Source organism: Mercurialis annua, linkage group LG3 (assembly GCF_937616625.2).
Source record: "Mercurialis annua linkage group LG3, ddMerAnnu1.2, whole genome shotgun sequence".
Lineage (NCBI taxonomy): Eukaryota > Viridiplantae > Streptophyta > Magnoliopsida > Malpighiales > Euphorbiaceae > Mercurialis > Mercurialis annua.
The window spans coordinates 69,792,857-69,820,562 of NC_065572.1; the positions used below are offsets into that span (position 1 = coordinate 69,792,857).

The 27,706-nt window shown below is 34.0% G+C and overlaps 6 protein-coding genes across 6 annotated transcripts in view; 3 read left to right on the forward strand and 3 right to left on the reverse strand.

The window, feature by feature from the left end:
• The window catches only part of LOC126673163 (elongation factor 1-delta 1-like), a 36,019-nt gene extending 20,237 nt beyond the window's left edge, over positions 1–15,782 (forward strand). The window contains exon 8 of the mRNA XM_050367161.2: positions 15,567–15,782. Coding sequence (XP_050223118.1) covers positions 15,567–15,568 — 2 coding nt within the window. The 3' untranslated portion in view covers positions 15,569–15,782. The remainder of the gene's footprint in view (positions 1–15,566) is intronic.
• Positions 2,199–7,249, reverse strand: LOC126673166 (uncharacterized). Its single transcript, XM_050367166.2, has 7 exons — positions 7,221–7,249; positions 4,733–5,048; positions 3,646–3,691; positions 3,388–3,514; positions 3,070–3,140; positions 2,518–2,621; positions 2,199–2,416 (listed from the first exon to the last, which is right to left on the reverse strand). The coding sequence occupies exons 2-7, from the start codon at positions 4,856–4,858 to the stop codon at positions 2,378–2,380; spliced, it is 513 nt and encodes a 170-aa protein (XP_050223123.1). The 5' UTR covers positions 4,859–5,048; positions 7,221–7,249; the 3' UTR covers positions 2,199–2,377.
• Positions 9,220–12,420, forward strand: LOC126673160 (SNF1-related protein kinase regulatory subunit gamma-1). Its single transcript, XM_050367158.2, has 6 exons — positions 9,220–9,664; positions 9,893–10,065; positions 10,269–10,439; positions 10,511–10,786; positions 11,203–11,366; positions 11,761–12,420. The coding sequence occupies exons 1-6, from the start codon at positions 9,478–9,480 to the stop codon at positions 12,056–12,058; spliced, it is 1,269 nt and encodes a 422-aa protein (XP_050223115.1). The 5' UTR covers positions 9,220–9,477; the 3' UTR covers positions 12,059–12,420.
• On the forward strand, positions 13,518–15,782 carry LOC126673164 (elongation factor 1-delta 1-like). The gene is made up of 8 exons (XM_050367162.2): positions 13,518–13,626; positions 13,919–14,035; positions 14,131–14,247; positions 14,354–14,447; positions 14,668–14,788; positions 14,901–15,014; positions 15,204–15,365; positions 15,567–15,782. Coding segments are annotated over exons 2-8 (696 nt in total). The 5' UTR covers positions 13,518–13,626; positions 13,919–13,949; the 3' UTR covers positions 15,569–15,782.
• A 3,376-nt stretch (positions 15,783–19,158) lies between these two features.
• LOC126673613 (exocyst complex component EXO70B1) lies at positions 19,159–21,809 on the reverse strand. Its single transcript, XM_050367823.2, has one exon. It carries the CDS (start codon positions 21,330–21,332, stop codon positions 19,386–19,388), a length of 1,947 nt encoding a protein of 648 aa, XP_050223780.1. The 5' UTR covers positions 21,333–21,809; the 3' UTR covers positions 19,159–19,385.
• A 2,063-nt stretch (positions 21,810–23,872) lies between these two features.
• LOC126671435 (uncharacterized) lies at positions 23,873–25,525 on the reverse strand. Its single transcript, XM_050365207.2, has 5 exons — positions 25,174–25,525; positions 24,807–24,977; positions 24,632–24,724; positions 24,342–24,461; positions 23,873–24,219 (listed from the first exon to the last, which is right to left on the reverse strand). The coding sequence occupies exons 1-5, from the start codon at positions 25,345–25,347 to the stop codon at positions 24,172–24,174; spliced, it is 606 nt and encodes a 201-aa protein (XP_050221164.1). The 5' UTR covers positions 25,348–25,525; the 3' UTR covers positions 23,873–24,171.
• Positions 25,526–27,706: the final 2,181 nt, after the last annotated feature.

Genomic DNA, 27,706 nt, shown 5'->3' on the forward strand with positions numbered 1-27,706 from the left:
TTAACCAACCAAAAAGAGTGGCAATTAAGCTACTGCTTTGTTTCCACCGTCCAAGTTTATCAACTTCATTTAAAACCCCGAATCTAAACTTAAATTTGATCAATCAACTAATTTGGTTGGCACAAAAATAACACCAACTGGTTTGGTTAATTGTTTTCGTTGGTGCCGAAACTCGAGATTTTATTATAACTCTATGCAACTGTAACGTCGTGCATCCGTGCAATAAACCAATATTGTGTTAGTCAAGTGGAAAAGTGATAATTAAGAGATTGTCTATCACAAATGTTCATTAATTTGTTGTAAATATGACATATAGAAAGCCTTATAGTAACTTGCTCAAACTATAATCTAGTTGTAGTACTAATTAATAATATTTGTTTTTTCCAATAAAGGAAAAAAAAGAACACATCACATATGTAAAAAGATGTAAATGTTTCTAATACTAGGAAAAAGAGCACTTGTGTAAGAAATTAAACTCGTAATCTTAATAGAATGTGGAATAAGTTCACCTAAAAATCTCTCGCTACCATGCAACACCATAAATTGAAGAAGCTTATTAGTTGCAAAAGATACAGTCGGACCATTGATCTAGCTAGTTGTTTGTTGTCATATAGAATTGGTCACGTACAAGCTAGCTCTTTGACAAAAAAAAAACGTACAAGCTAGCATACGGTCAAATGGTATACAGTTACCACATTTTTGTACAATAGAAAAAAGGGTTTACTATTCGCCGCCCCAAATTACTACCCACCGTCCAACTTTTGACTGAAATGCCCCTAACATAATTTCAATTCAAAAACAAAAATCCTCTCAACTCAAAAATCTCTCAACTCAACCTAAAATTCCGACGATAACCGGAGCCGATTTATGTCGGAATCGACGAGAGATAAAAAACGGAGACCTCCGGTAATTAATTTTGTTTCGTTTTTAATTGTTTTAATAAAAAAGAATTTTTTTTACTAAGGGTGCACCATCGCCTGGCGATGGCGATGGTGCAGAGGGACAATCGTCGTGGTCCATCGCCAAACAATGGCGATGGCGCCTCTGGGCCATCGCCAGACGATGACGATGGCCCAGTGGCGCCATCGCCATTGTTTGGCTATGGACCACTGGGACAATCGTCCCTCGGGGACGATTGTCCCTCTGCACCATCGCCATCACCAGGCGATGGTGCATGCGATGGCGATGGCCCTTAAAAAAATAATTTTTTTTTATTAAAACAATTAAAAACGAAACAAAATTAATTACCGGAGGTCCCCGTTTTTTATCTCTCGTCAATTCCGACATAAATTGGCTCCGGTTATCGTCGGAATTTTAGGTTGAGTTTGAGAGATTTTTGAGTTGAGCGGATTTTTTTTTTTTTGAATTAAAATTATGTTAGGGGCATTTCAGTCAAAAGTTGGGCGGTGGGTAGTAATTTGGGGCTGCGAATAGTAGTCCACTAGAAAAAGGCCAAGAAAGAACGTCGACATATAGTCATGCCAAGAATTACGAGGGGAAAGAAGGTATATCCAACTTGTTCAAGTTGTGTTAATAGCCAGATTTATAACATGTGTTTATAATTACGCCTCAGAAGACAAAAAAATAATAATCCAAATTTACAATATTCGAGATCATGGTTCAGTGATAGAAATGGACAGCTTGCAAAATTGAATCAAAGATAATTTAAAATCAATTCGAAAAATGTAATCCAAATTCGAATAATAGATAGAACCCTTTTGCTAAACTTCAAGCTGAATTTCAAGATGGAGTTTTTTGCAACCAATATTTTTTATCTAATAATTAATATTTATTCTTTACTGAACCGAACTTACTCAAACCAAACTCAAATAGTGGTTTAAATATTATTCAAATCCAAACTATTTTTTTTATGAATAATTTATTTTTTGATGAATAATTCAAACTTAATATCTAAACTCATTCGAACGGGACCTTACATAACACATTCAAAATTGAATTTGCCATAACTAAGCATAGTTTGCGCACCCACTCGGTGCATAAATCGTTTGTGCTCAGAAGGGTACACCAAGTTCCTTTGGTGATAGTAGCAATACTGTGATAGCTAATGCAAAATTGATATTTGCTGCCAACTACTGGTACTTGTGTTCTTGTTTTGGCACACCTTCCATCACAGGCAAGAACTAGGAAGTAGGAATACATTGCATCATATGATAAACTGCATCTTGGCCCTAAAGAAATTAGAAGAAACAAAGATTATCTTTTTTTGTCAACATTAACACTTTCCAATTATCCATGGTTAAACTCATCGGTTTCAATTCCTAGCAATTACATAGCACACAACAAAATCATCTAATTCCTTGCCCCGGGTTAAAAGAATGCGGGATTCAGCAGTATGATCGCCGAACTTCTGGAATCCTTATCCAGTTGCATTTCTCATCCTTGTTACCAGCTCCTCCTGCACGTATTATGCAATTAATCAATAATGGTAGACATAATGTTCAATTTTATTTTATATATATGTGAGAGAGTCAACATGTAAATTGTCTATATACTTGCCTTTTTTCCTTTGGGGGAAAGGCCTCTCTCTTTTAACATGGCACGGAGCCTTTCGACTGTCAAACTGTACAAATCCCTATCTGCTAAGCGGCTATCAGATCCATCTGCGCACACAAAATTCAAAGCAATAAAAGTCGCTATTAGTTTTAACAAAATTTTGTTATATGAAATACATCCATTGCATAAACCAGGTTACTGGCTTTAAGGCGGATAAGGTTATCAGCAGAAAAGGTATTTAGTCAAAGAAATTCTCAATTTTTATTATTCATTTTCTTTTTCTTCTTTTCTCCAAGCTAATCTACAATATCATAACTATTTTAGAAAGCCTGACTTTACATTCCAAATAGAACACTGGCATCTAAAGCATAGTGAATTCGACACGGTCTTCTTAGTGATTACAACAAGGATGGATATTCTAGTAGCACCAGGTGCGCAAGCATAAAAGGAAAATAGATTGAAAGACAAAAATCTTGAAGGCATCACATGAATACATTAATCAGTTTGATTGTGTGAAACCAGAAGCAGAAAAACAAAAGACTATAGAGAGCTCACCTTGTCGAGAACCCGTTTGAGTATTGCTTCTCTTGGCAGAAGCCCTCCCATCCTGTACCCTTTCTGAAGCACTGGAAAAAAATGAAAGGCGGCAAGCATATAAGAGAATATGATCACATAGTCGTAAGCAACCAAACTCTGTTCATGAGGGATGCTCACAATAAATAAAAAGGAGAAGATAGAAGTCATCGAATTTGGGTGAACAGGCAAATATGCACATGCACACCCTATAGTGTAAGACCATGGTATAACCATAGTGCTAAAGTGAGAGAATACTAAAAGAAGAGCATTCTATTATCAAAAAGATAAAGGCTATACCGCTTTCTAGAACCCTCAGCTGCAGTTAACGCCTTAACATCCTTTGAACAAGAATCAACCTTTTGTTTCTTAAGCTGCAGAGATCTAATTAATATATTTGTTTGGTTGGTCTTTATCTGTTGGCTGTCTGTGGAGAAAAGTACAACAAAATCATTTGATATGAATACAACAGCAGATAAAAAATAAATTTAAGGCTATTTAATTAGCTTTCCATCACAAACATATTAATTAAATAGAAAATGTAAGACAGAAGTATACCTGAGGGCATTGTTTCGTGTTCACAAACATAAACTCGCATCCCACCCTGGGAAAAGAGAAAAGAAAAGCTTCAATACGGAAACACAAGTTCAAATGTAACAGAAAAACCTGCTAGATAGGAATCAAACCAATTGAGAGAAAAAAAATGAAGGGAAAAAAAAGCAGTGTCCACAATAATTTTTAATTAAAAATGTAAATAAAACCCGCATTTGTACTATTCAATCCTTAGCAAGTAGCCTGCTAACTCGAAAAGAGATGAGGAAAGCAAAACAAAAGATGCAATTGCAGCGAAGCATCTATACAAACAAAGATAAGTAGAGTCTTGCCTCATCATCCTTAACTATTAATCTTTAACTATCAATCTTAAGAAGCATAGGGTACAATTTAAGGTTTCCTATGTAAAAATGAAGTTTTCTGTCTGACACATTTCCGATACGGAACACATTGATTGAATGAAGTGTCCTTGCAACCTAGGTGTACAGCCACCGCCCATCTGAATAAGCCTCAACCTCGATGCATATGTATCTATGTATACAGAAAATTACCATAAAGGTGAATTAACTAAATGGAGGTGCTAAACGGTATGCTAAGCGGAAAGTTTGGATAACTATGGCTTTTGAAAAGAGGTTGCCTAACAATTTCTTAAATTCAGTCTAAACACGCAATAGGGAAAAAAATAACAACATTTGAAGTTAATTCTGCAAACATGTACTAAAACTTGAAAGAAGAAGCAATATCCAATGCATTTTAAACTAAATCAATTAAGATATAATCAATGAAAAAGAAAGCTCAATTTAGACTCAAAGTCCAAGAACAAGAGATAATAATATACATTACAAGATAGGTGCAGTTTATTAGCAATCCAAACCCTAAATTCCTCAGAACAATACATTCCACTAAAATGCGGTAGTTTTTGAACTTGAACCGCTATGTTAAGTCAAATTAAAACAAATTAGTCAATACATAGATAATGCAAACTGCGCAAAGTGTAAAACCCTAAGGCAGATAATAAAACCAGACTCGGTAATTAGGGCAAAGAGTTAATAAATGAGGCGTTAAGTGAAAAACACAAGAAGAAGAAAATCACCGGATTAGAAGATAGAACGGTGGAGGACAAGAAGCCGCGAGAAGGAAGATTGGCGAGGAATTTAGAAGCGCCGGCGTTGGCCATTGAATTAGAATCGGATAGTTGAGGAGATGAAGGCTCCTCCATGGGCGGTGTTTGGAGAAGGAAAAGGCGTCGCTCAGAGAGAATAGCGCAAGTGAGTGTGTCTGTGCGGTTTCAGATAATAGTACAGATCCCGCCGGAATTCTAAAATCTAATTCGCTATTTTTGCGGTTATAGCTAGCCTCGTGCCGCGGTTGGATGAGGCTGCCGGCTGGGATATTTGAGGCATTACTATCTTTTTTTTTTGAACAAAGGGCCAACGCACCCTTGAACTTGTGACATGGGTTCATCTAACTCAATTTATACTTTTTTGAGCAACTAACTCCAAAACTCTTCATTTTTTGGGTTTTTGATATTTTTGTTCCCCCTATCAAGGGGGAATTCCTATTTTGTGCCTCAGGCCACAAAAATTCTATTTTTGTGCCTGAGGCACACCAGCCCGCAATGGCTAATAACGGGTTGGATACCAGCCCGCAATTAGCCATTGCGGGCTGGTATTAAACCCGCTGATTAGCCTTAATCAGCTGGTTTAATACCAGCCCACAATGGCTGTTTGCGGGCTGGTCTCTCCCCATGATTGGGGAGAGAGTAAATACACTCTCTCTCCAATCATGGGGAGATATTTTTTTTAAATTTATATACTATTTAAATTTATATATATTATATAAATTAATGTGTAGATTTTTAAATTTATATATATTATATAAATTAATGTGTAGATTTTTTAAATTTATATATATTATATAAAAAAAATAGTTAAATTGTTGAATCAAAAATTTAAATTTTGTATGATTAATTTTTAAAAGTCTAACAAATAATAAAAATAGAAAAGAAATGACGATTAATAAAAAAGATGATTTTAAACTTACCATATATAAAAGAAAAACATTGAAAAAGGTAAGCAATAATACACCAAATTTTTTCACCATAATTTACACATTAATTTTAGAAGTCCAACAAATAATAAATGAAAAAAATGGCAATTAATAAAACTAATCTACAATTTCGATATTAAAAAAGAATTGAGCGTTTTTCCGAGTAATATGTAAGCGATAAAGATAAATTAATAATAGAATTATACATAATAATAAACAAACCATAACCCACAATTAAATTAATTTTTTTATAATTTTAGTATCTCAATTATTAAACGTATTTATGTAATTTAATTTTTAATTTTATAAAGTATAATATAATTATAATTATAATTTTATCAAACTCCAAATTTGTACAGAAAAACTCCGCATTACATAAATTCTCTATAAATAATAATTTGTAGTTCATACGGAATTCACGAATACCATTGAATTAAAAAAATTATTTTATATAAAAATGAATAGATTCAAACAACATTTCCATGCAAGCACAAACGTCATACTTCGATATAAAATTTGCTATGCTCAAATTTATCGCATCATTTCGCTAAATCACGTCTATATTCATCAAATCATGTCTAGGTTCATTCTCCAACAGTAACCATTTCCATTATTACAAATAAAAACAACACGCATATGAATGTTTCCATTCCCTCATCTCAAACAAATATTACAAAAACATCAAAACTCCCACTTTAAATAGGGGATGCTGCCCGCAATGGCTGTTTGCGGGCAGCATTAACTGGCCCGCAATTAGCCATTGCGGGCCAGTTAAACACCATGATTAAGGGTGATTAACTGGCCCGCAATGGCTAATTGCGGGCCAGTTAATGCTGCCCGCAAACAGCCATTGCGGGCAGGTGGGCCCCAGGCACAAATCTGGAAATTTTGTGCTCTGGGGCACAAAATTGGAATTCCCCCTATAAGGGGGGAACAAAAATATCAAAAACCCTCATTTTTGGGTCAAATAACCCCATAATTTATATTTTTATTTAAAAAGAAGATTTAGGATAAATTTATCACAATAATTAGGGAAGTATCTAATTATTATTTTTCATCCCTCACCTCCGATTTGTATTTTACGCGTTTTAAAAATACAATTATGAGGTTATTTGACCCGAAAATGAAGAGTTTTGGGGTTATTTGTTCAAAAAAGTATAAATTGGGTTAGATGACCCCGTGACACAAGTTTAGGAGGCGCGTTGACCCTTTGTTCATCTTTTTTTTGATTTAAATATCAATTTGCCTCTTAATTTTTAAACAGTGGACAATTAACACTCAAATTAATGTGGACAAATTAATCATGAACTTATATATTATGGGCAATTCGCCCTATTTTTATAATTTGCCCACTAAATTTGTAAGTTATTTGTCCTTCAATTGACAATTTGCCCCATTAAATTTTAAGCTAATTTTTTAAAATGGTGCTAATTATCCATAATCAATAAATTCATGACTAATTTCCCACAAAATTAATTTGTATATTAATTATTGTTTACAATTTTAGAGGATAAATTACTATTTAATTCTACTTTCTTTTGAACAAAGGATAAATTCACCCCTCAAATTAACACAAAAAATTTAAAAAAATTATTTTCAAAGGAAAATGTTACAGAAGTTGGTATTGGGTATCAAATTGGCTCTCCCATGCCCTTCCCCAGTCACATGCCCTTGACAGTGTTACACTCTCTATTAAAAAAAACCTTAAAGTTTAGTTCACTTCTCATATTTATATTTAATAATATTCAAATTTCAGTTATGGCTTTTATATTTTTAAATCTTAAAAGTCAAAATAATTTTAAAATAAAATATGAGGGATATTGTATACCTTTTCATTTATTTTACTTAAATCTAATTCATTTAACGCATTTATTTTACGTTCATTGCATTTAAACTAATTATTGCATTAGATCATAGCTTAAATTTATATATTGTAAATAACATTGAACATTTTGCCTGATAATCCAAAAAAAAACATTCATTAAATAAAATTTGAAATGAAAAAGTAATTAAAAGTTTGAATAGTAATTTATAACTAATAGTGATAACTATAAAATTTAAGTACCAATGAGCTATAGCTCAAATGGTACAAGTGCTAGGCAGCAAACTGTTAGGTCATGGGTTCGATTCCTCCCACAAGCGTTCCCCTCTTCCCAATTATCAAAAAAAAAAAACTATAAAATTTAAGTTTGTAAATTAATATATATTCCTTTTGATTCAGACTTAAATCAATCATAATAAGGAAACATTTTATAATATGGAATATCTACGGTTTATTTTTTTATAAGTTAGACTCCTATAAATTGTTTCTATAAGAGTTATAGATTAGGTATTTGGGATAAATTTATTTATAATCCATTAATGAAATTAATTAAAACAGTAAGTTATGAACTTAATTTTTTTATTGATTGTTTAAAATAGATAAAAATATTAACAATAACAAATTTTAATGTTACTTTTGTGTAAAGGTCTTGTTATAATAATAATTATTTATTTATAACAAATTTATATTTTAATAATATATTTAAATTTGCAATTATGTTAGATACTGTATTTTTACAATAAATAAAAAATGCATTTAGTTGAATTAATTTAATTTTATGATGATAGTTTAAAAAACAGTTACTAGATTTGAATGGATTGTTGGTTAAATATTATGGGAAAGGCTACAGTTAACTTTAGTTCGATTTATTTTGTCAATTTGATATGATGAAAAATTTAAATAAAACTTGTTCTTTAAGCAATTAAATAATAATTTGAAAAATTGCTAACTAAGAAACAATAAAAGTTTATTAAAAAAATTTATACAGATTAAAAGTTAAAAATTTACATAGATTAAAAGTTCATCAAAAAAATCAAGTAATTAAAAAAATCCATAAAAAGCAAGTGAGAACGCAAGATAAATCTATGCTTATTGACAACTCGTAAAGTATTTTTGCGAGTTCTTTTAATTATATATGTATGTAGATAAAAAAAACAAAAACAAAAATAAAGATAAAAATTCGTAAAAATATTTTGTTAATTAAGAATGTATGAAAAGACTATGTTGACATCGCTGTTGATACACTATAATCGCGGTTGTCGATATTAATATTATAAAAAGATATATATTAATTTAAAATATTTACATCATTTTTGCAAACAACCTTATATATTATTAATAATATTTATTAACGTACACGTCTTTTTTAGTAACATACAGTATAGGTTCACAACTTCAAATCAATGTAGTTCAAAGTCCAAATTCATCCAATTTCAGACCCATTATTACTAATAATTCGAAGCCCATCTAATTAAAAGGCCCAACATTATGGATAAAAAAGGCCCAAGATTGCAATTGCTGACTGCATACATACTCACAGAAGATAAAGTGATAATCATTGGAAGAAGACAAGACAAAGGAAGAAGTAGTAAAGAAAAAGAAAATTCCGGTGCGCAACTTACGCTACGGCTCACGTTAGAGAAGGTCAGGGAACAAAACAGGTGGCCGCCATTAATAATCGGATAAGAAAAAAAAACAGTAAGCAATAAAAAAATACTCAGTTTAAGACAGACCCATAGATAAGCATCAAAACTCGGTATTATTATTCCTCGTCATTACGCCTTTGACCCACTCTTGTACCAACACGTGTCACCATCACTGTCCCCTCCACCGCAGCCTTATTAGTATAATCAGCATTACAGGATTAATATAATTATTGATTGATTGGAGACTCATAATTTGTCTGACTTAAACACAGTTTAGGAGAATATAATTTTTTCTTTTTGGTAAAGCTTAGTGAAGTGATCATGGCGAGTATACAGATGATCAGAGACGATCATGATTATACTCCGAGGAGTCCTGAGGCTAAGCTGGGGATGAAAGTAGAGGATCTATGGGATGTTCAAGAACCTCAGCTTAGTCCTACTGAGAAACTTAACGCTTGTTTTGAAAGTATTCCGGTCTCTGCTTTTCCTTCTGCTCCGTCGTCTCAAGGTTTGTTTCGCTCTGTATTTTTTTTATGTTAGATTATGAACCTTATAATGAGCTAATGATTTTATGTGATAGAGAATCTTAAATTATTATATACTTTTTATTATTAGATATTCCATCATGGCAAATTATTGGTTCATCATACAATGATATGACATGACATGACTGTGTTGTATAATTTTCTTCTGATTATAGTTTTGAATTGGAATTGTAATGTGTTGATGTATGTAGTGGTGGAGATAAGATCAGATACGAGCTTAGCAGATGCAGTGAAGATATTAGCAGATAATAAAATACTCAGCGCGCCGGTGGTTGATGTCGATGCGACGGAGGATGCTAGTTGGATGGATAGATATCTTGGTGTTGTTGAGTTTGCAGGAATTGCTGTTTGGATTTTGCATCAGGTTTTTCTTTTTGGTGCCCTAATCTGATTTTGATTTGAGATTCTGCAAGCACAAGAAATCAATTCAGTTTATATAATCCAATGTTTGACATCATATTGATTCTTGCACATTATCAATTTTTCAGAATGAGTTTAGAATAATTCAATGTGATGGTTAATTTTAATCAATCTTATGTTGATTTAGCTAATTTTTGCTTTGGACAGTCAGAACCTCCATCTCCTAGGAGTAGAAGCACTGGAACAGCGCTTGCTGTGGCAGCTAATGGATTAAGTAATGCTGCAGGGCTGGGGACATTAGGTCCTGAAGATGCTTCCGCAACTTGTGGAAACTTTTTTGAAGCTTTGACTTCTTCTGTCTTTTATAAGAACACTAAGGTTTTGCTCGATACTCGATGATAAGTTAATTTGCTAAACGAACAGGTTATAAAAATGTCAACGATTTGCAGGTTGGAGATATCTCGGGGTCATTCCGTTGGGCGCCATTTCTTGCTTTACAGAATTCAAACTCTTTCTTGACAATGCTTCTTTTGCTTTCGAAATACAAAATGAAAAGTGTCCCTGTGCTTGATCTTGGTGGAGGGAAGATTAATAACATCATTACACAGTCTGCTGTAATTCACATGCTAGCAGAATGTGCTGGACTCCAATGGTTTGAGAGCTGGGGAACCAAGAAACTTTCAGAAATTGGACTTCCCTCTATGTCCTCCAATCTTATCGTCAAGGTATATATATGTTCTCACTTATGGTTTGTTTGGTTCTTTGGTTCCAATGAATATAATTGTATTGTATTTTGTTTTCTTCAATTCATTTAGTAATTTTATTTTTTAAAATTTGTAGAATTTTTTCATGTTTTTGTCAAATGAATTATCAAGAAATGATTTCTAGAGTAGAGTTAATTCGTTCTTTATCTGGATTTGAGGCATTTCTTATTCACAAATAGTCATTTGCAAATTGTAATAATATTGTGAATGGCTTAATTTCAAAAACTTATACAAATTGCCAAACTCTATGTTTGCTTGATAGTAAAGGGGTTTCTATACCTTCTCAGGAACCTTTATTTTCACTCCATTTATGTTCCTTTGACATTGTTTAGAAGGTTTCCGGTTTTCTTTCAAAACTTTTGCTTGATTTGTTTCAGGTATACGAGGACGAGCCTGTGCTCCAGGCATTTAAACTAATGAGAAAAAAGGGAATTGGAGCGTTACCTGTTGTCAAAAGTGATGGTAAAAAGGCAATAGGGAATATAAGTCTGAGAGATGTGCAGTTTCTCTTAACTGCACCAGAGATATATCACGATTATAGGTTTGCAACATCTCCTTATAATAATATCAGCACTGTTCTTCATTTGAAACACCATTAATTCTGCTTATGTGACTAGTCGAAGTTGATTATCGGTTTGATATAGGTCAACTATACTAAAAAAATATGACGTACCTCTACTTAAAACTAAGCCAACCCACCTACTCAAACCATGTGATAAATTTTGTTGTGTTTAAAAGTGCAAACTTTCTATTCTATGTGTTTGACCATGATAGATTTACTGGATTCATAATATAAAGAAAAACCTTTCAAATGATTCATGTGTTTCAAATTTAATTCTTGTATTTTATGAGCCTTCCTTCAAAAATTTATTCCCATTGTAGATTTTGAATTATAGGAGTGAATGCCTGCCTAGTAAGATGACATATTTGTGCAGGTCTATAACAGCAAAGAACTTTCTGACAGCAGTTAGAAACTACTTGAATGAGCATTATGATAGCTCACCGATGGTGAATGGCATGGTTACATGCACTAAAGATAACACTATGAAGGAACTGATTCTGAGACTTGATTCCACAAAAATTCATCGAATATACGTTGTGGATGATGACGGGAATCTGGACGGGGTAATTACACTAAGAGATATTATTTCAAGACTTGTACACGAGCCCCGTGGCTACTTTGGCGATTTCTTCGACGGAGTATTGCCTCTTCCCCAGAGCACTAGAGTTTAAGAAATATCAATCGTGATATGCTCCAATGACCCACAGTTCTTCTCAAATCATAAGTGCAAATCTTCTCTGGATTGTTTGCCGGCGAGAAAATATAGTGATTGTAGGGTGTAAGATAGGTGAGTGCCATGCAATGCAATGAGCTTTTTCTGCTTGTAGGGGGTGGTTTGTGTTCTCTGTATATTGATGTATCTATGAACTGAACTGAGTTTCAAGAATTAGGTAATAATATGAAAGCTCAGTTGGCATGGTTATTCCATGCTCTGTAGTTCCTGCGCTTCAGTTGCAAAGCAAATAATGAAGCATTTGATCATGTTATTTTTCTTTCTTATTTGAATGAATAAATATATTGAAGTTATATTTTATTTTTATTTTTTAAAGGTGCATATTTTTTCCAACTTTGAATTGGAAATTATAATTTTTAGACTAATATGTAGGTAAAGCATTCATAATCATCACTATCATATTATGTAAAGTATACTTTGAGAAAATATGACCATAATTAATGAAAACAAAACATTACTTTAATTAGTAGAACTCAGCAGTGGCTATAAGATCATATTATGTGAATTAAAAATTGAAGAGACATAACCTTAATCAAGAAAATTTGACCGTGGTTTTGAGAAAGTGGATAAACTTTGATGAAAATATCAAACTCAACAACATACAAAAGTTGATAATACGGTTATTGACGGTTTATTCATGTTAATCATTTGATATCTTCATTTTAATGAAAAGAGAAGATTTTTTGGTGATTGATTTAAAAGGAAGCTGCAACATTATGATAGAAAATTATTCACAACACATCATTTGATTTTGAATATTTTAATTCAAAAAATTAATTCCAAAAAAATTTTGATTTCGAGAAAAACTTTCATTAGAAGTGAATACCTCCATTCAAATAAGTGAGAAATTTTCCAAAGCAATTTCATTATTCCCCCCATCACATAAAATATTTTTAAAAGTTAGTGCAAAAAATAATGGATTAATTCTTAAAAAAATCACGAACTTTACACGAAGTTTCATTTTAATCACGATCTTTAAAAGTTGTCATTTAAAGGCACGAACTTTCATTTTATTTCAAATCTATCACCAAAGTAAAATCCGGTGTATTTTATCTGACTAAAAATTCCTAATCCTAGATACTCTAACCGAAAGATAATAAGATTTGATGTTCATTAATAACTTAGGTCTTTCATTAATGATTTGGTGAAGAATTTAGCTGATAAAAATACGCTGAAATGATGAATTTCAAACAATATGAAAGTTCGTGCCTTTAAATGACAATTTTTATATGTCATGATTAAAATAAAACTCTGTGTAAAGTTCGTGATTTTTTTAGAAATTAACCCAAAAATAACACTACCATTTATTGAAAAATTAGTTTATAAAGCAATTTTTTTTTTTCATAATGAATTTCATATCCAAATCAAAATTATTTACCTATATCCAATTTATTATTAACTTTATTCTCTTTCCCTAAACATATTTCAGTTTTCCTAGCCCTAAACACAGCAGCGCTGCTCTTGTTCCTCTTCATCTGATTTTTGGTCTCCGATTGCTTAAAAAAGGTAAAAAGAAGCACGCCTTTTCCAAATTTTCAGGCGAAGCACGCCTGACTGAAGGCGCCTCGACTGGATGGTCTAGAGGCGCCATCAATCTTTGGCGCCTCGCCTAAGGGCCTAGGCGCACCAGGCGAGCGCCTTCGACTACACTGGTTCAAAGTTTGTTAGACATTAGTGAATTGAATCTAAAGTTTGTTAGACATTAGTGAATTGAATCTAAAGTTAGTTGCTTTTCAGATAATTATACTTTTCAGAAGTGCTTATGTAATTGTTATTACTTTTTTTTTGTTGATTTTAGGAACAATCCACATAATTGTTTTTGTTTGAAAATGGCTGTGGCATTCAACGATCTTGGATCAGCTTCTGGTCTCAAGAAACTCGATGATTATCTCCTTACTCGCAGTTACATTACTGGGTAAGCTTTATGTTCATTTTCTTGCATCTTATTTGCTGTGTGTAAATTGATATTTATATATTAGCAATTTATCCTAATTGATCTGCTGTTAACAGGTACCAAGCTTCAAAAGATGATGTTACAGTTTATGCAGCTCTTTCAACTGCTCCATCATCTGAATATGTGAATGCATCCCGGTGGTTCCACCACATTGATGCACTCCTAAGGCTTTCGTAAGCTCTTCTAGGACTTGCTGTTTTATTTTTATTCACGATTTCTTATTGACTTGTTATTATTAGTACATATGGTCCCTTGGTCATAATTTGCTTCTTGTATTAGTGGTGTAACTGCTGAAGGATCAGGAGTCACCATTGAGGGATTTGCTCCCGTCGCTGAAGAGGCAGTTGCCACACCTCCTGCTTCTGATTCCAAGGCAAGTGCTGTTCTTTCTCTGTTGAAATTGTTTGTGCATTCATGGTTTATGCTAAGATTTTTAGTATGCTACAGATTGGAGTATTTGTTCTCGAAACTGACTAATTTTGCTTCCATAAGTTTGGTTTCTGGTGCTTAGCAAGTTAAAAGAGACTGGAAACTGTAATATGTTTGTAAGGTTCATTTATTGTATTAGTTTGTGACGCTATATTTAATTACAGGCTGCTGACGATGATGACGACGATGATGATGTGGATCTGTTTGGTGAAGAGACTGAGGAGGAAAAGAAGGCTTCAGAGGCACGTGCAGCTGCTGTTAAGGCATCTGGCAAGAAGAAAGAGTGTGAGTGTTATGTTTGAGTTTTTTTGAATCTAATACTATTTCTGTGGCAATTATGATAAGGCTTTCTTTTAGTATGGTAACTAAAGCATGCTTACTTGTATTCTTTTATCAGCTGGAAAGTCATCTGTATTGTTGGACATCAAACCATGGGATGATGAGACTGACATGAAAAAGCTTGAAGAAGCAATTAGAAGTGTTGAAATGGAGGGACTTCTTTGGGGAGCATGTGAGTTACATTTATTTTAGTACGGTTGCTAGCCTAGGCAGAAATTTCAAATTTGGTTTAACCACGTATAATTGAATAACTATTTTTCCTTTTTTTGATTCTGAACATGATCCCAAGAACATTGTATTATTGTGCATATTTTGTAGAAATGTCTTTTGTTGCAAGTAATATTCTATGTTTTTGTTGCAGCTAAGCTTGTACCAGTTGGATACGGTATTAAGAAATTGCAGATTATGATGACCATTGTGGATGATTTGGTGTCTGTGGACACTCTCATTGAGGAACGTCTCACAGTTGAGCCAATTAATGAATATGTTCAGAGCTGTGACATTTTTGCTTTCAACAAGATATGTAAGTTGATGGATTCTTATGTAGTACTATTTGCTTTCATGTTTAGTATCTTCTGTTTTATCTATTTTTTTGCTCAATTTATGACATGACCAGTGCACTTTGCTGTGTACTTGTTAAATAGTAATGTATATGAAATAAGCTATCCTGTGATATCCCATTATTGCAATATTCCGATTTATGTTTTTTTGATTCTTGTTGCAGAATTTATGGATCCGGAGAACTGAGCGGATGCAGAGAAGGAAAAGAGGCTTCTATTAGGAATATATCGGGACAAGATGATAAATGTATTTTTTATCCGCTTTCTAGTTTTGTTTCTAGAACATGATTAATGTATTATTTATTTTCCGACTGATTTTGGCCTATGTTACTGTACTGTATCTGGTTGGTAATGGTCTTATAATGTCATTTATTTTTTAACTTGTTAGCCTGCATGACATGTGAATCACATTAATTTGACTCTTAATATAGATGATTAAGGCTGCCCGTTCACAAATAAGATAAAGGCGAATATATGATAGAAACCATACTTTGCCCATGAATTCCAAGAGTTCATTGTTAGCTTCCCCACGAGCAGCAGGTGCAGCCACAGTTACACGTATCATGTAGTCATAGAACTAAAACTGTATCGTACATTATGTAAATGCATGCTGTATCTTTATGTTTGCATACACGTATCATGTATGCAAATAATGAAAGGTCTCGTCATATACATTTCAAATTAAATGCAATTTGTTTCTATCAGACTAACAAAAGATATTAGCATACAATTAAATGTGGAGGAAAAAGCAAAACTGATTCAAGCAGCAAGTTACAACTTACAAGAAGAGTGCAAAAAGAAATTTGAGGAAGTACTATGCTTGTGTTATAGATCAAGTAATTGTGATGACATTTCTTCAAAATTTTATTCCCCTTGTATTGTAGATTTTGAGTGCCATGCAATGAGGTTTTTCTGCTTGTAGGGAGTGGTTTGTGTTATCTGTGTATTGATGTACATCTATGAACTGAGTTTCAAGAATTAGGTAATAATATGAAAGCTCAGAGTTCCTGCGCTTCTGTTGCAAAGCAAATAATGAAGCATATGGTCATGTTATTTTTCTTTGTTATTTGAATGAATAAATATATTGAAGCTTGATGTTTTCCTTACGAGAATTGCTCTTACAATTGGCGCGCAGTGTTTTAAGAGCCGAACTAGACCGGCCAATTTATGTAATTGCAAATCAGAGATTGATTTAATTTGATTCTTTTTTCTTTAAATTAAAAAAATGGTTCAACTTATTTAAAAGAGTACTGTCATTGCTCCTGAAAAACACTTTAGGCGACCTTCTTCTTTGGGTTTTTAGGCGAGAGACGCTGCAACTTGAGATGAATTGTTTATATTTATGAAATACAAATCCAATAAAATACTCTGCATTTAAGAACCGACACTTGGATTCTTGCTTTGTTTTACCGTAATCAGACATTCCTGCTCTTTTTTATCTAATTTATTTTACATGTATGCATTTAAACAGTCGAACATGCACTTTTTTTGCATTTTATGTATGCATAGTGTCTTTAACAATGGTGTGGCAAAAAATCACTTTTGGCATCGGAAATTACAAGTTCATATGTCAAAAGGATTCAGAATTTTAGTTGAACCAAAAATTTGGATTATGCTATTTGGCAGCTTTTCAGGCAACTCTTTTGTTGGATTCCAAAAGTTGATAGCAAGAAACTAACATTTGTAGAGACATTGTTTTCATCTGAAGCAACAAATCACACTTTTCTGCGTGTCATGTAATAGCATTTGGATATATTTCAATTCCAAGCAACAGAACAGACAAACTTAAACTTAATTTCCATCTCAAACACCCACTTTCTACTGCATGCAACTGCTAAAAAGATTAATTATTCAAAATAGTCACATCCAAAATTAAATAGTTGCAATTTTCAACGCGTAATAACTTCGAGTTCCATGTTAGGATCAAAGAATTGATGGATCTTACTCTGCACAGACAGCATACAACAAAGTAATCAGAAAGAGGCCGCAGAGACGAAGACCCCAATTCAGCGGATGAACCGTCGGTGGACATATGACGGCAAATCCATGAGCACCACCAATAATGGATGGACCTAGGCTAATAATTTGATGTAACTTGTCTAAATTAGACACTTGACCCCTACTTAAATAGATACTTCTAGGCTTTCAACAGTCACCAATACATGTCATTTTCTCTTATATAATCAACCAGCACAAGGGGCATATGCTCCAGTTCTTCAGAAACATTGTGCCACCATCAGCTAACATAGGAGTGTGCATTCTATACATATCCAGCCGAACTAAATCAATCAACTTTTTTTAGCTCGGTTCGTCTTTTCAATTCCGTTAATCTCTTTATTTCTGTTTGTACTAAAAGTGAGCAGCAAACTGAACTAAAAGAAACTATTGTTTAAGGATTTCAAATCAAACCAAATCAGATTTATCCGTTCAGTTTGGTTTTCGCATACTTATAACTAAGAGTACAGATAACTGACAAAAATCAACCCATAAACGTGGAAGATGCACATTATTAAATAAGGGGACCGAGACATGTCATATCTTAAATGGAGTGTTAATCAACTTTTCTCCTAACAAACACAATCATCTCAAAGGTCCCCAGTTTTAATTGTAGGCAACCTGTAAGATAACCGTAATCTTAACAAGTCACACATTATCTCAGACAACAATTAGCGGTAGAATACTTAAAAACTGAGCTTCATAATATTAGTCGCTTTGCCTTGTAAGATCTTCAGCTGAAATTGCCTAATTACACGGTTTTCATCGGTAATATAAGCATAATTCTAGAGATTTCTAACACAAAATATTACTATTACTATTTCCATACCAAAGAACTTGAGTATATTAGAAGAACACTCTAACAAGTTATGTCAATTAGTTCCAACCATCGCCTACACTCTCAATGCCCTTCAGCTAAAGTAACATTAATAAGGAACCGAGTCTTTAATTAGGATACAAAGACTTAATTATTTGACATTTGTCACCCATTTATTTTCATTAGCTGTCAGGCTCTTAATGTATATTAACCCAATAAATATAATACTAATGTTTTACTACAATGGAAGCAATTACTTTACACATCTGCTTCCTCTACTTACTAAACTTTAAAATCAATCAGAGAAATGCTATATAACCCAACTCTTTTAACCCACCTTCTTATACCGCCTGACGTGTCAGTTAAAGAGTGGATGCATTAAATTTGTTTTTTTGAGATATACACTTTTAGGTGGATATTGGACGAATGAAATCCTGCCACGTAAGGTGGGTTATTGAAGGTGGGTTATTGAAGGTGGGTTAAATAGGTGGGTTATAAAGCATTTTCCAATCAAAAGCAAGAGTTGGAAAAAACTGCAGAAAACAAAATCAAGTTCAGCAGATGACAGAATAAAATTTGCATGTGATTTGTGTAAAATTCCTTGGACATACATATAGGAATATTGCAACGAAAAGTGACAACAATCAGAAACATAGACCATTGTTCCTTTGTCAAATAACCATATGCCTAAGAGTTAGCAATTTCATTCACATCTGCATTTCATTTACGATATTAATCGTTTTATAGCTTTAACTTACCTTTTTTACCTTACTTAGAAGGTCCAATACAAACTGATGATGCAGTGTCATTTTCTAGCAACCACAGCAACAAATATTCACAACATACTGCAATAGCAAAACGGAAAATGAAACACAAAAGAGAACAGCTTATAAAATTTGCAAATGTATATGATTCAGCAATGATGGTGATTCATGACAACAAAATAGATGAATCGAGACAAGATCAAAATTAGAAAAACTAGAGTCTATGATACATGTACAAAGATTAACATAATATATCAAAGAAGTACTGTTTAACTATATCAGAAACCTGTGTTTAAAACATTACACCAGCAAAATACAAACGACATTCAGATACATTAAACAGATGGAGTTTATCCATTCTATTCCTTGATGAGTATGGGCGCACATACCTGTTACAAGCCTTTTTCCTATGAATTTTTTCTTCTCAGGTGGTGAAGAACAAGAGGTGTCCCTTCAAACAAATCCAGTAAAAAGTTCTCCAAATCATCAGCCGTGTACTTTATATATTTCCCGGAATGCCTCCCACTCTCTAGCTGACTCCCAAACCTCCCCAAAAATGCACGGTAAGCCGGTAGAACTTTTTCCGATATAGAAATTCGAAGCTCCTCGCGAAGCTGAGGATATGGAACTTTCCAACCTGTCTGAATCCTATAGATATCCTCAAAGCACGCATTGAAATTCTTGAACCTGTCTTTCAAAGCCACTTTAGATGCGTTATTACTGGAGCTCCCGCCAATGCCTTCATCCTTCAAACAAGATAAAGCCTTACTCCAAGCAGCTCTTAGATAAGCCGTAGCATACTGGCGTACTTGACCCCGGCGTTTGCGAACCCACTGATCCCCAACAAGATTTATAAGTTCCGAATCCTTAACTTTCTGCTCTAAGTAGAGGATATTATTCATCAGAAATATATACTGCAAAGCACCATCCTCATAGAGTCTAGATTTCTCCTCAAGATTAGACTCCAAAGTTGATAATAAGGCCAGCAATCTCCTTGCTATGGGAGTGGTATTCTCCACATCATCATTTTGTAAATCATTGGAATCATTCTCATCATCTTCCAAAAGAGAATTAAGTGTACCACTATAATCCACAAGCAATTTAACATAATTCATCACATACCGAGTGAGCGGATGGATCTCTCCGTTAAGCATAGGCTTCTTAGAAGTCTCGCCCTTCACGGCATTCTCAAACTCAACAAAAGTTCCTTTAGCAGCCTCTCCCAATCCAGCCAATACGTCCCTTGCTTCACTAATCACAAACTGATCCGAAACCATTTCTTCCAAGTCGAGCAAAACATCAGCCAGTGCATCATACATATCCAAAATTCTAAACAACTTCTCGGAGGATCTCCGCGCAATAGACACAGCCGCCCCGAAATTCAACAACTGCATAATACACCCTTTAGCCGTCTCATTAAAGCAAATCTCTTTAGCAGAATCAGACCCACTAAAAATCTGGTCACAAAGCCCTTTCTCACCAGTCAAAAGAACCCTAACACAAATCTTAATAGCCTGAATCCATTTCTTCATTTTCTCATCTAAACTTCTCCAATCAATCTTCTGAACCTCTTCAATGCTCAACTTCTCAACACCCAAAATAGCCAAACACTCATCCAAAGCATCCCGTCGAACATTACAATAAACCTGAACACACTCCTTCTCATATCTAGACCTAATCATCCGTTCCGCAATCCCTTTCAAACTCTCAACAGCTTCACCACTAATCAAATCGACAGACAAATCAACACCACTCAAACTCGGTCCACGCTCGTGATAACACCTTTGACTTTCACTACTATCAACAATAACATCCTCTAAATTCGAGAGCTGCTCATCATCAATACCGTCTACATTCGACACGAAAGAGAGCGAAACTCTCCTCCGAATAGATCCGTACAGTCGCTCAGCGTCGAGCGGAATAGTACTCCGAATCAAAATATGACGAAACTCATCCTCTAACTTAGACATAGCAACCTGAACAGCACTCTCCGCTCGGTCAATAACATCATTGTCAGACCGTATAGATAAATCATCTAAAAGATCAAGAATCTCATCGACGGCTGTCATGTACTCCTCCGCTTGATCAGGCGCATCATCCCACGGCAGTGAAGAATCATAACGGTTCAAAATTACCTGTTCAGCAGCATCAAGTCGCGACTGTGGAAAACTAGATTCGTCACTGATTAAATCAGTTATGTTCGATAAACGGTTATCAAAGCTTGATAAGATCAGAAGCATATCTTCTCGAACATTCTTCGACGTGTTGAGACTTTTCACGATCTGCTGAGCTGTCGCCATGACTCGATCGTCGGCGCCGGCACCACCGAGACTGGTGGTTGTCGTGGTGGCCATTTCTTTATGGTTCGCTATTTTTCTGCTAGGGTTTTGAGTAAGTGATAATTTAGAGCCGACTTTTTTAAGAGTTAGACAGGGATTAAATATTTTAGAAGATTTTTGGAGTTTTTGATAAATTTCTAATCATTTTTCTGCAAAGCAGAGGAAATTAAAAAAATGTTGGCTTGGCCGGCTTAATGGTTGATGAAGAAGACGAAGACGAAGAAGGAGAAGTGTTTAGGAAAGTATGGTAAACACTTGCTGTCTTTCCTTATTTATTACTATACTCTTTTACTACACTTACTGTCTTCTACTTAAGGATTTTCATATTTTTTACTGTTTTATTTGGGCTCAAATGGGCCGGTCTTGTAATTGGGCTTCAGCCTGTGATAGCTTCCTGAGATTCACAGGCTGAAATTGATTTGACATGAATGATTGGGAAATTGACTTGGTCTTGATGCAAAACGAGTGAGAAACAAGGTGGTGCTTGTGGTGTCCAACTTAGAGGAAATGTATATTTTGAGAAATTTTGGTGGTTTGATTTATCGACTCTAATGACTATTTCTAGATTTATTTGAAATAAACATTACTAATCTAGAAGGTTCGTCAATTTTTCTAATGCATATTATACATGTTCACACCATAATAATTCCAATTACATTTCAAAATTATTAATTTATGTGTTTATTTAATTGTAAGATCATCTCTAAGACTGTATTCAACACAAAGATAATTATAATCATTAAAAAATTATGTAAACTATTACTTTTATTGTTTTTTTCTTTCATATATTCCATTTTAATTTTCAGATATACTGCCATCTTTTATCAATAAAAAGTCCAATTTTTTTAAGCTAAATTTAATTCACATGTCAAAAGAGATTTAATACATAACCATTTTGTGTCAACATATTGTTTGATATTATATATTTTTTCATGTGAAGTCATGAACATAGAAAATCAAATTGTAGGTTAGCAAGTTGCAAAAACAATAAAAGAGTTGTTTTAAAGATGTGCAAGTATAGTTGTCAACCTACAAAAGCTGACTACTGAATTTTCCATGACAAAAGAAAATTGGATGAACCAATAAAAGATAGGGTGGTGTTGTTACATTAGATCGAGAAGAAGAGGGGAAGCTGCTTCTTTTGTCAAATCATCTTCCTCACCTAACATATCTCCAGAGATTTTGTATTCACACTTCTTTCATAATGGACAACAAACCGAACCAAATCAAAAATAATTCGGTTTTATTTTTCTTTTCTTTTTTTAAAAGAAAAAACAATCGGTTTTGACATTGTAACTATCGAATCGAATCGAACCGTACTTTACCTCTTTAATTAAGATTGGTCTTATTTCCTTCAAAAATTGATCGGTTTTGATATTTTCACTACCGAAGTGAACCGAACCGAAATACGGAATACATATATAATAGAATCAACATTTATTTCACTTTCAGATACAAAACAGCTAGCCTAATCCTAGACTTTGACAGAGATTCCCCCAAAGGACATTCTATATTAATCAACTCTATCTTCTCCAATTTTTCCACTACCATCATCCTAGTTGATACAGTACAGAGACAGAATCAACACTATTTTTGGTAAATGGAAAACATTAGAATCAACATTTATTTCACTGACTTTGAGATGCCATAACTGCTAATGCATACTCCTAGACTTTGACACTAATTTCCCCAAAAGGATAATCTACAATCTACATTAATCAAGGTCTTCAACAAAAAACATATTCTTCTGTTTTTCCTTACTTCACATGACCAGACCATACCACATTACCACCAGCATCATCCTTGCATCACCAACATAGACTGTCATTTTCTTTAAGAGAATTACAAACCTTAGCACATTAATGGAAACCATAGCCAAATGCTGCCTAAAGTTCCTATATTCATGCACCATATCTCTTGTGCAATTAATTAAAATGCAACCCAACTATGATTTTACACTTTTCAAGGTATTAATAAAACCATTCTGCAACTTTAAGTTTCTAACTTAAGACACAAGTTTTATTTATACAGTCCTTGACATTTGACCTATTTTCTATCAAAGTCCTTTTGTAACCAGAAAATTTCAATATGTAAATCGGTGTGACGAATAAGTTACTACCGTTAACTTTATACATTCTGCATTCAAAAATACCGACTTGGACGCCACGAATGCAAAAAAGACGCATCACACTGTCAGTAGCTCAAAAGAAACATGCCGGGGTGTATCAAATTGACTGTAAGGACTTTTTCGTTACACCCATTTAAGTGTCAAAGATTTTCTGATTCTAGAATTAAAAGAAAAAAACTTTGATGGAAAAATAGGTGAAATGGCAGACCGGAGGTGAAAATGACCTTAAAGACACTGTTCACATTATGTTTGTTGATATTTATATGCAGTAGCCATTCTATTTTATGCTTACTATTACATTAATAAATCAACTACCTATGAAAAGAAAGAAAAAACAACCACTATAAACCCAAAACTACCAAGCTGCCATGTTCCTAGGGCGCTGCTTCACAAATTAACTAGAAATACTATTAATACACTGGGAAACTAATAAAATCGCGCAGCTGAAGCTTTATCTGTCTCAGAAATTTAAGTTTCCTTCGAGTGCAGAGAAATTACAGATAACTAAAAGAATGAACAAAATTTTACGGATCCTAATCAACCTACAAATTTTAACATAAAACCTTGAAAGTCATAAATCATAACAAGTGTGATACAGGATCCAAATAAATGTGAATCTAAACTTGGTAATCTTCCACAAACCACCTAATTTTACTCCTATTAGGGATTTCCCAAAACCAAGAGGATTTAAATGCAAGCCGTACCATTTTGACACATGTTTGTGGGCTAGACTGTGTTAGTTTCAAAGGGTACATGCCCGTTTGATCCGCCATTCTGCGAAGGAAAAGACACATTGATAAAGCTGTTAATAACAAGACCAAAACAGATTCGCAGCATATAGAAATCAAAGAAGGCAAATTTAATTAAAAAAATCGACAAATTATGCTAGTACTTACTATGTCAGCCAATTGATCTCTTATGCAGGTCATTGACTTTACCATTGTCTCTAGAGTTTCTTTAGCTAATTGGAACTTTACTTCCAACTCTCCTGATTGAGATGGAGCGTCATTTTGAAGCTGAAATAAGAGCAGCTACAATTATTAAAATGACATTGCTACCATTTGTATGTCACTTAAATTGGGATTTCTTGCTGTTAAACTTCAGTAACAAGTTTATCAATAACAGAAGTAACTTCTAAGAAACTCACTCACGGATGCAGACTTCAAAAGGGATGTTCATTAAGTACCTTCAAGCTTATAACCGCCACAGGTTCAGACACTTCTGCAGCGTCCTGATTCGCCATATTCCAAGTCATTGCCTTCAACCGAGGAAAAGTAACCTAAACATAGATAAATCAAGAATTTTAAGTCAAAACCTTGCTTATTGTCAAACAAAAATAAATATGACTGCATAAATTAGACCTGATCCTTGAAGACATCGTCGCGCCATTCTTTCTGAAACTTCTGCAAGAGAATGGTTAATAGTCTCTGCAATTCAGGTAGAACCTCATCAGGGAAAAGCTTTTGTATCTCATCTTTGTTTATATTATCATTAACACACCTCCGAATCAGCATGCGAAGGCACACCAGTAACTACACAAGACAAAAGTAGAACACTAGCAAGCTAAATAATTGATCCTTAAACAACAAAAATAAAAAATATCTACGATAAATGTTTAAACACAATTAATAAATGTTAAATAAACATCAATGATCATAATTAGGCTTACAACACTTCATTAGCAGAAAAAAATAGCTAATTTTTTAAGTAAAGCTGAGAAGTTCATACAGGGTCAAGGTCGGAATCGTTTTGAAGCTCGAGCATCTGGGAGATGACTCGGCGATCAGCAGCATCAAGACCGGTTTTTCGGGTTCTCCAGAGAGCTTGAAGAATGTACTCCACTGACTCTTTTGAGTTGGCTCGAACTAGTAAGGGCAAATGCGCCCAAAATGTATGCTCCATCTCATAACAAACCCTAATTACTCACTTTATTCATCAATTACAAATTGTTAAAACATCCACTCACAAATTGAAGCTCTGTTTTGATTTTCAATTTCTTTTGCTGAAGAGCGTCGTATTTTTATCGGATTCCGTACGCTTATAGTGTTTTAATACGCTGCCGTTTCCAGGCATATAATTGGGCAAAAAAGCGTCGCAATAAATGGAAACCATTTTTACTTTTCCTTTTGCGACGAAATATCCACGTCGCCAATGCTACTCGTCATTTTTGAAAAGCATAAGAAGCTTTTCGTTGCCTATAATTTCTATGTCACCCTTTCTACCTCTACGGCGACGTAATGTTTATCTCGTCGCCTTTCTCGACTTGAAAGACACAACACTGAAACAGCTCTTACCGTGACAGCTAATAATAGCTATTATATTATGTTATTCCATTAACCAAATATGACCTTTATTCAATTTACATTTTCCGTTTCGGAAACTTGTCTATTATTTGGCATTTCGGACATGACTTCATTTTAACATAGGAAACTCTAAACTTACACCATTTGGCCGTGTCCCTTCTTAGTATATGTGTCCCGGCTACATAACCCGCCTACTCAAGCCATGTGATAGTTTTGTTGTGTTTAAAAGTGCAAACTTTTTGTGCTATGTGTTTGACCGGGAGAGATTTAACATAAAGAAAAACCTTTCAAATGATTCATGTGTATCAAATTTTATTCTTGTGCTTTGTCTGTATATTGGATATTGATGTATCTGAGTTTTAAGAATTAGATAATAATATATTAATATGAAAGCTCAGTTGGTATGGTTGCGTATTGTCCTATTCCATGCTCTGTGGTTCCCTGCGCTTCAGTTGCAAAGCAACTAATGAAGCATTTGATCATGTAATTTTTCATTCTTATTTGAATGAATAAAAATATTGAAGCTTGATCTTTGCCTTACAAGAAATTCTCTTGCAATTGGTATGCAGTAGTTTAGAAACCAAACTGGACTCGGGGGCAGAACCATGCATATAGTGTGAGGGGTATTCGGGCGTGCACTTTTTATTTAGGCTTAAATGCATCAAAAATCACCAATTTTCGCGTGTTTTTGGTATTTAACATGAACTTTAAAATTTGGCATATTTAACATGAACTTTCCAATTTTACAATTATGTATCACGTTTGCGTTTTTTCATTTAAAACGGTGTCGTTTTACATCTAAAACGGCGCCGTTTTACATCCAAAACGGCGCTGTTTATACTCACAACGATGCCGGTGCTATTATTGCAAAATTTTGAAAGTTCACGTATTTGTATGCCAAAATTAAAAGTTGATATTAAATACCAAAAACACGCGAAAATTTGCGATTTTTGGTGCATCTAAACCTTTTATTTATATATATCTATGCGCCTCTAGATACTCGGGCGTGAACTTTTTTTCGCGCCTAGCGCCACAAGCTATATGTGGCCTTTGCATTTTAAGTACGCCTAGTGTTTTTTACAATGGTGTGTCAAAATTTCACTTTTGGCATCGGAAATTACAAGTCCATAAGTCAAAAGGATTCAGAATTTTAGTTGAACCAAAAATTTGGATTATGCCATTTGGAAGCTTTTCAGGCAACTCTTTTGTTGGATTCCAAAAGTTCATATGAAGAAACTAACCATTGTAAAAACATTGTTTTCATCTGAAGCAACGAATCACACTTTTCTGCGTGTCTTGTAATATCATTTGGATATTGTTTCAATTTCAGGCAACAAAACAGACAAACTTTAACTTAATTTCCATCTCAAACACCCACTTTCTACTGCATGCAACGGCTAAAAAGATTTTTATTCAAAGTAATCACATTCAAATAGTAGCAAATTCTAACGCACAATATTTGAAGTTCAATGGTAGGACAAAGAATTGATGAATCTCACTCTGCACAGACAGCATATAACAAAGAGGCCAAATATGTAATCAGAAAAAGGCCGCAGAGGTGAAGACCCTAGTTCAGTGGATGAACCATCGATGTCCATATGATGGCAAATCCATCAATAATGGCTGGACCTAGGCTAATAATTTGATGTAACTTGTCTTAACTAGACACTTGACCCCTACTTAAATAGATACTCATGGCTTTCAACAGTCGCCAATACAAGACATTTCATTTAATCAACCAGCACAATGACAAGGGGCATATGCTCCAGTTCCTCAGGAACATTGTGCCACCATCAGCTAACATAGGAGTGTGCATTCGGTTCATATCCAGCCGAGCTGAACCAGTCAATCTTCTAGTTTGGTTCGTCTTTTCAAATCAAACCCAACCGAATTTATCCGCTGAGTTTGGTTTTCGCATACTTATAGCTAAGAGTCCAGATAACTGACAAAAAGAAAAC

What these genes read in the sequence shown, in the direction of transcription:
- LOC126673166 (XM_050367166.2), bottom strand. Translation starts at nt 4,858, where the DNA reads ATGGAGGAGCCTTCATCTCCTCAACTATCCGATTCTAATTCAATGGCC. An exon ending in CCGTTCTATCTTCTAATCCG is followed by an intron (nt 3,692 to 4,732) that starts GTGATTTTCTTC and finishes CTCTTTTCCCAG; the next exon opens with GGTGGGATGCGAGTTTATGT. An exon ending in TTTCCCCCAAAGGAAAAAAG is followed by an intron (nt 2,417 to 2,517) that starts GCAAGTATATAG and finishes TAATACGTGCAG; the next exon opens with GAGGAGCTGGTAACAAGGAT.
- LOC126673160 (XM_050367158.2), top strand. Translation starts at nt 9,478, where the DNA reads ATGGCGAGTATACAGATGATCAGAGACGATCATGATTATACTCCGAGG. An exon ending in TTCTGCTCCGTCGTCTCAAG is followed by an intron (nt 9,665 to 9,892) that starts GTTTGTTTCGCT and finishes TGATGTATGTAG; the next exon opens with TGGTGGAGATAAGATCAGAT. An exon ending in CTGTTTGGATTTTGCATCAG is followed by an intron (nt 10,066 to 10,268) that starts GTTTTTCTTTTT and finishes TGCTTTGGACAG; the next exon opens with TCAGAACCTCCATCTCCTAG.
- LOC126673164 (XM_050367162.2), top strand. Translation starts at nt 13,950, where the DNA reads ATGGCTGTGGCATTCAACGATCTTGGATCAGCTTCTGGTCTCAAGAAA. An exon ending in GATGCACTCCTAAGGCTTTC is followed by an intron (nt 14,248 to 14,353) that starts GTAAGCTCTTCT and finishes TTCTTGTATTAG; the next exon opens with TGGTGTAACTGCTGAAGGAT. An exon ending in CTCCTGCTTCTGATTCCAAG is followed by an intron (nt 14,448 to 14,667) that starts GCAAGTGCTGTT and finishes ATTTAATTACAG; the next exon opens with GCTGCTGACGATGATGACGA.
- LOC126673613 (XM_050367823.2), bottom strand. Translation starts at nt 21,332, where the DNA reads ATGGCCACCACGACAACCACCAGTCTCGGTGGTGCCGGCGCCGACGAT.
- LOC126671435 (XM_050365207.2), bottom strand. Translation starts at nt 25,347, where the DNA reads ATGGAGCATACATTTTGGGCGCATTTGCCCTTACTAGTTCGAGCCAAC. An exon ending in ACGATTCCGACCTTGACCCT is followed by an intron (nt 24,978 to 25,173) that starts GTATGAACTTCT and finishes TGTCTTGTGTAG; the next exon opens with TTACTGGTGTGCCTTCGCAT. An exon ending in GAGATCAATTGGCTGACATA is followed by an intron (nt 24,220 to 24,341) that starts GTAAGTACTAGC and finishes TTTCCTTCGCAG; the next exon opens with AATGGCGGATCAAACGGGCA.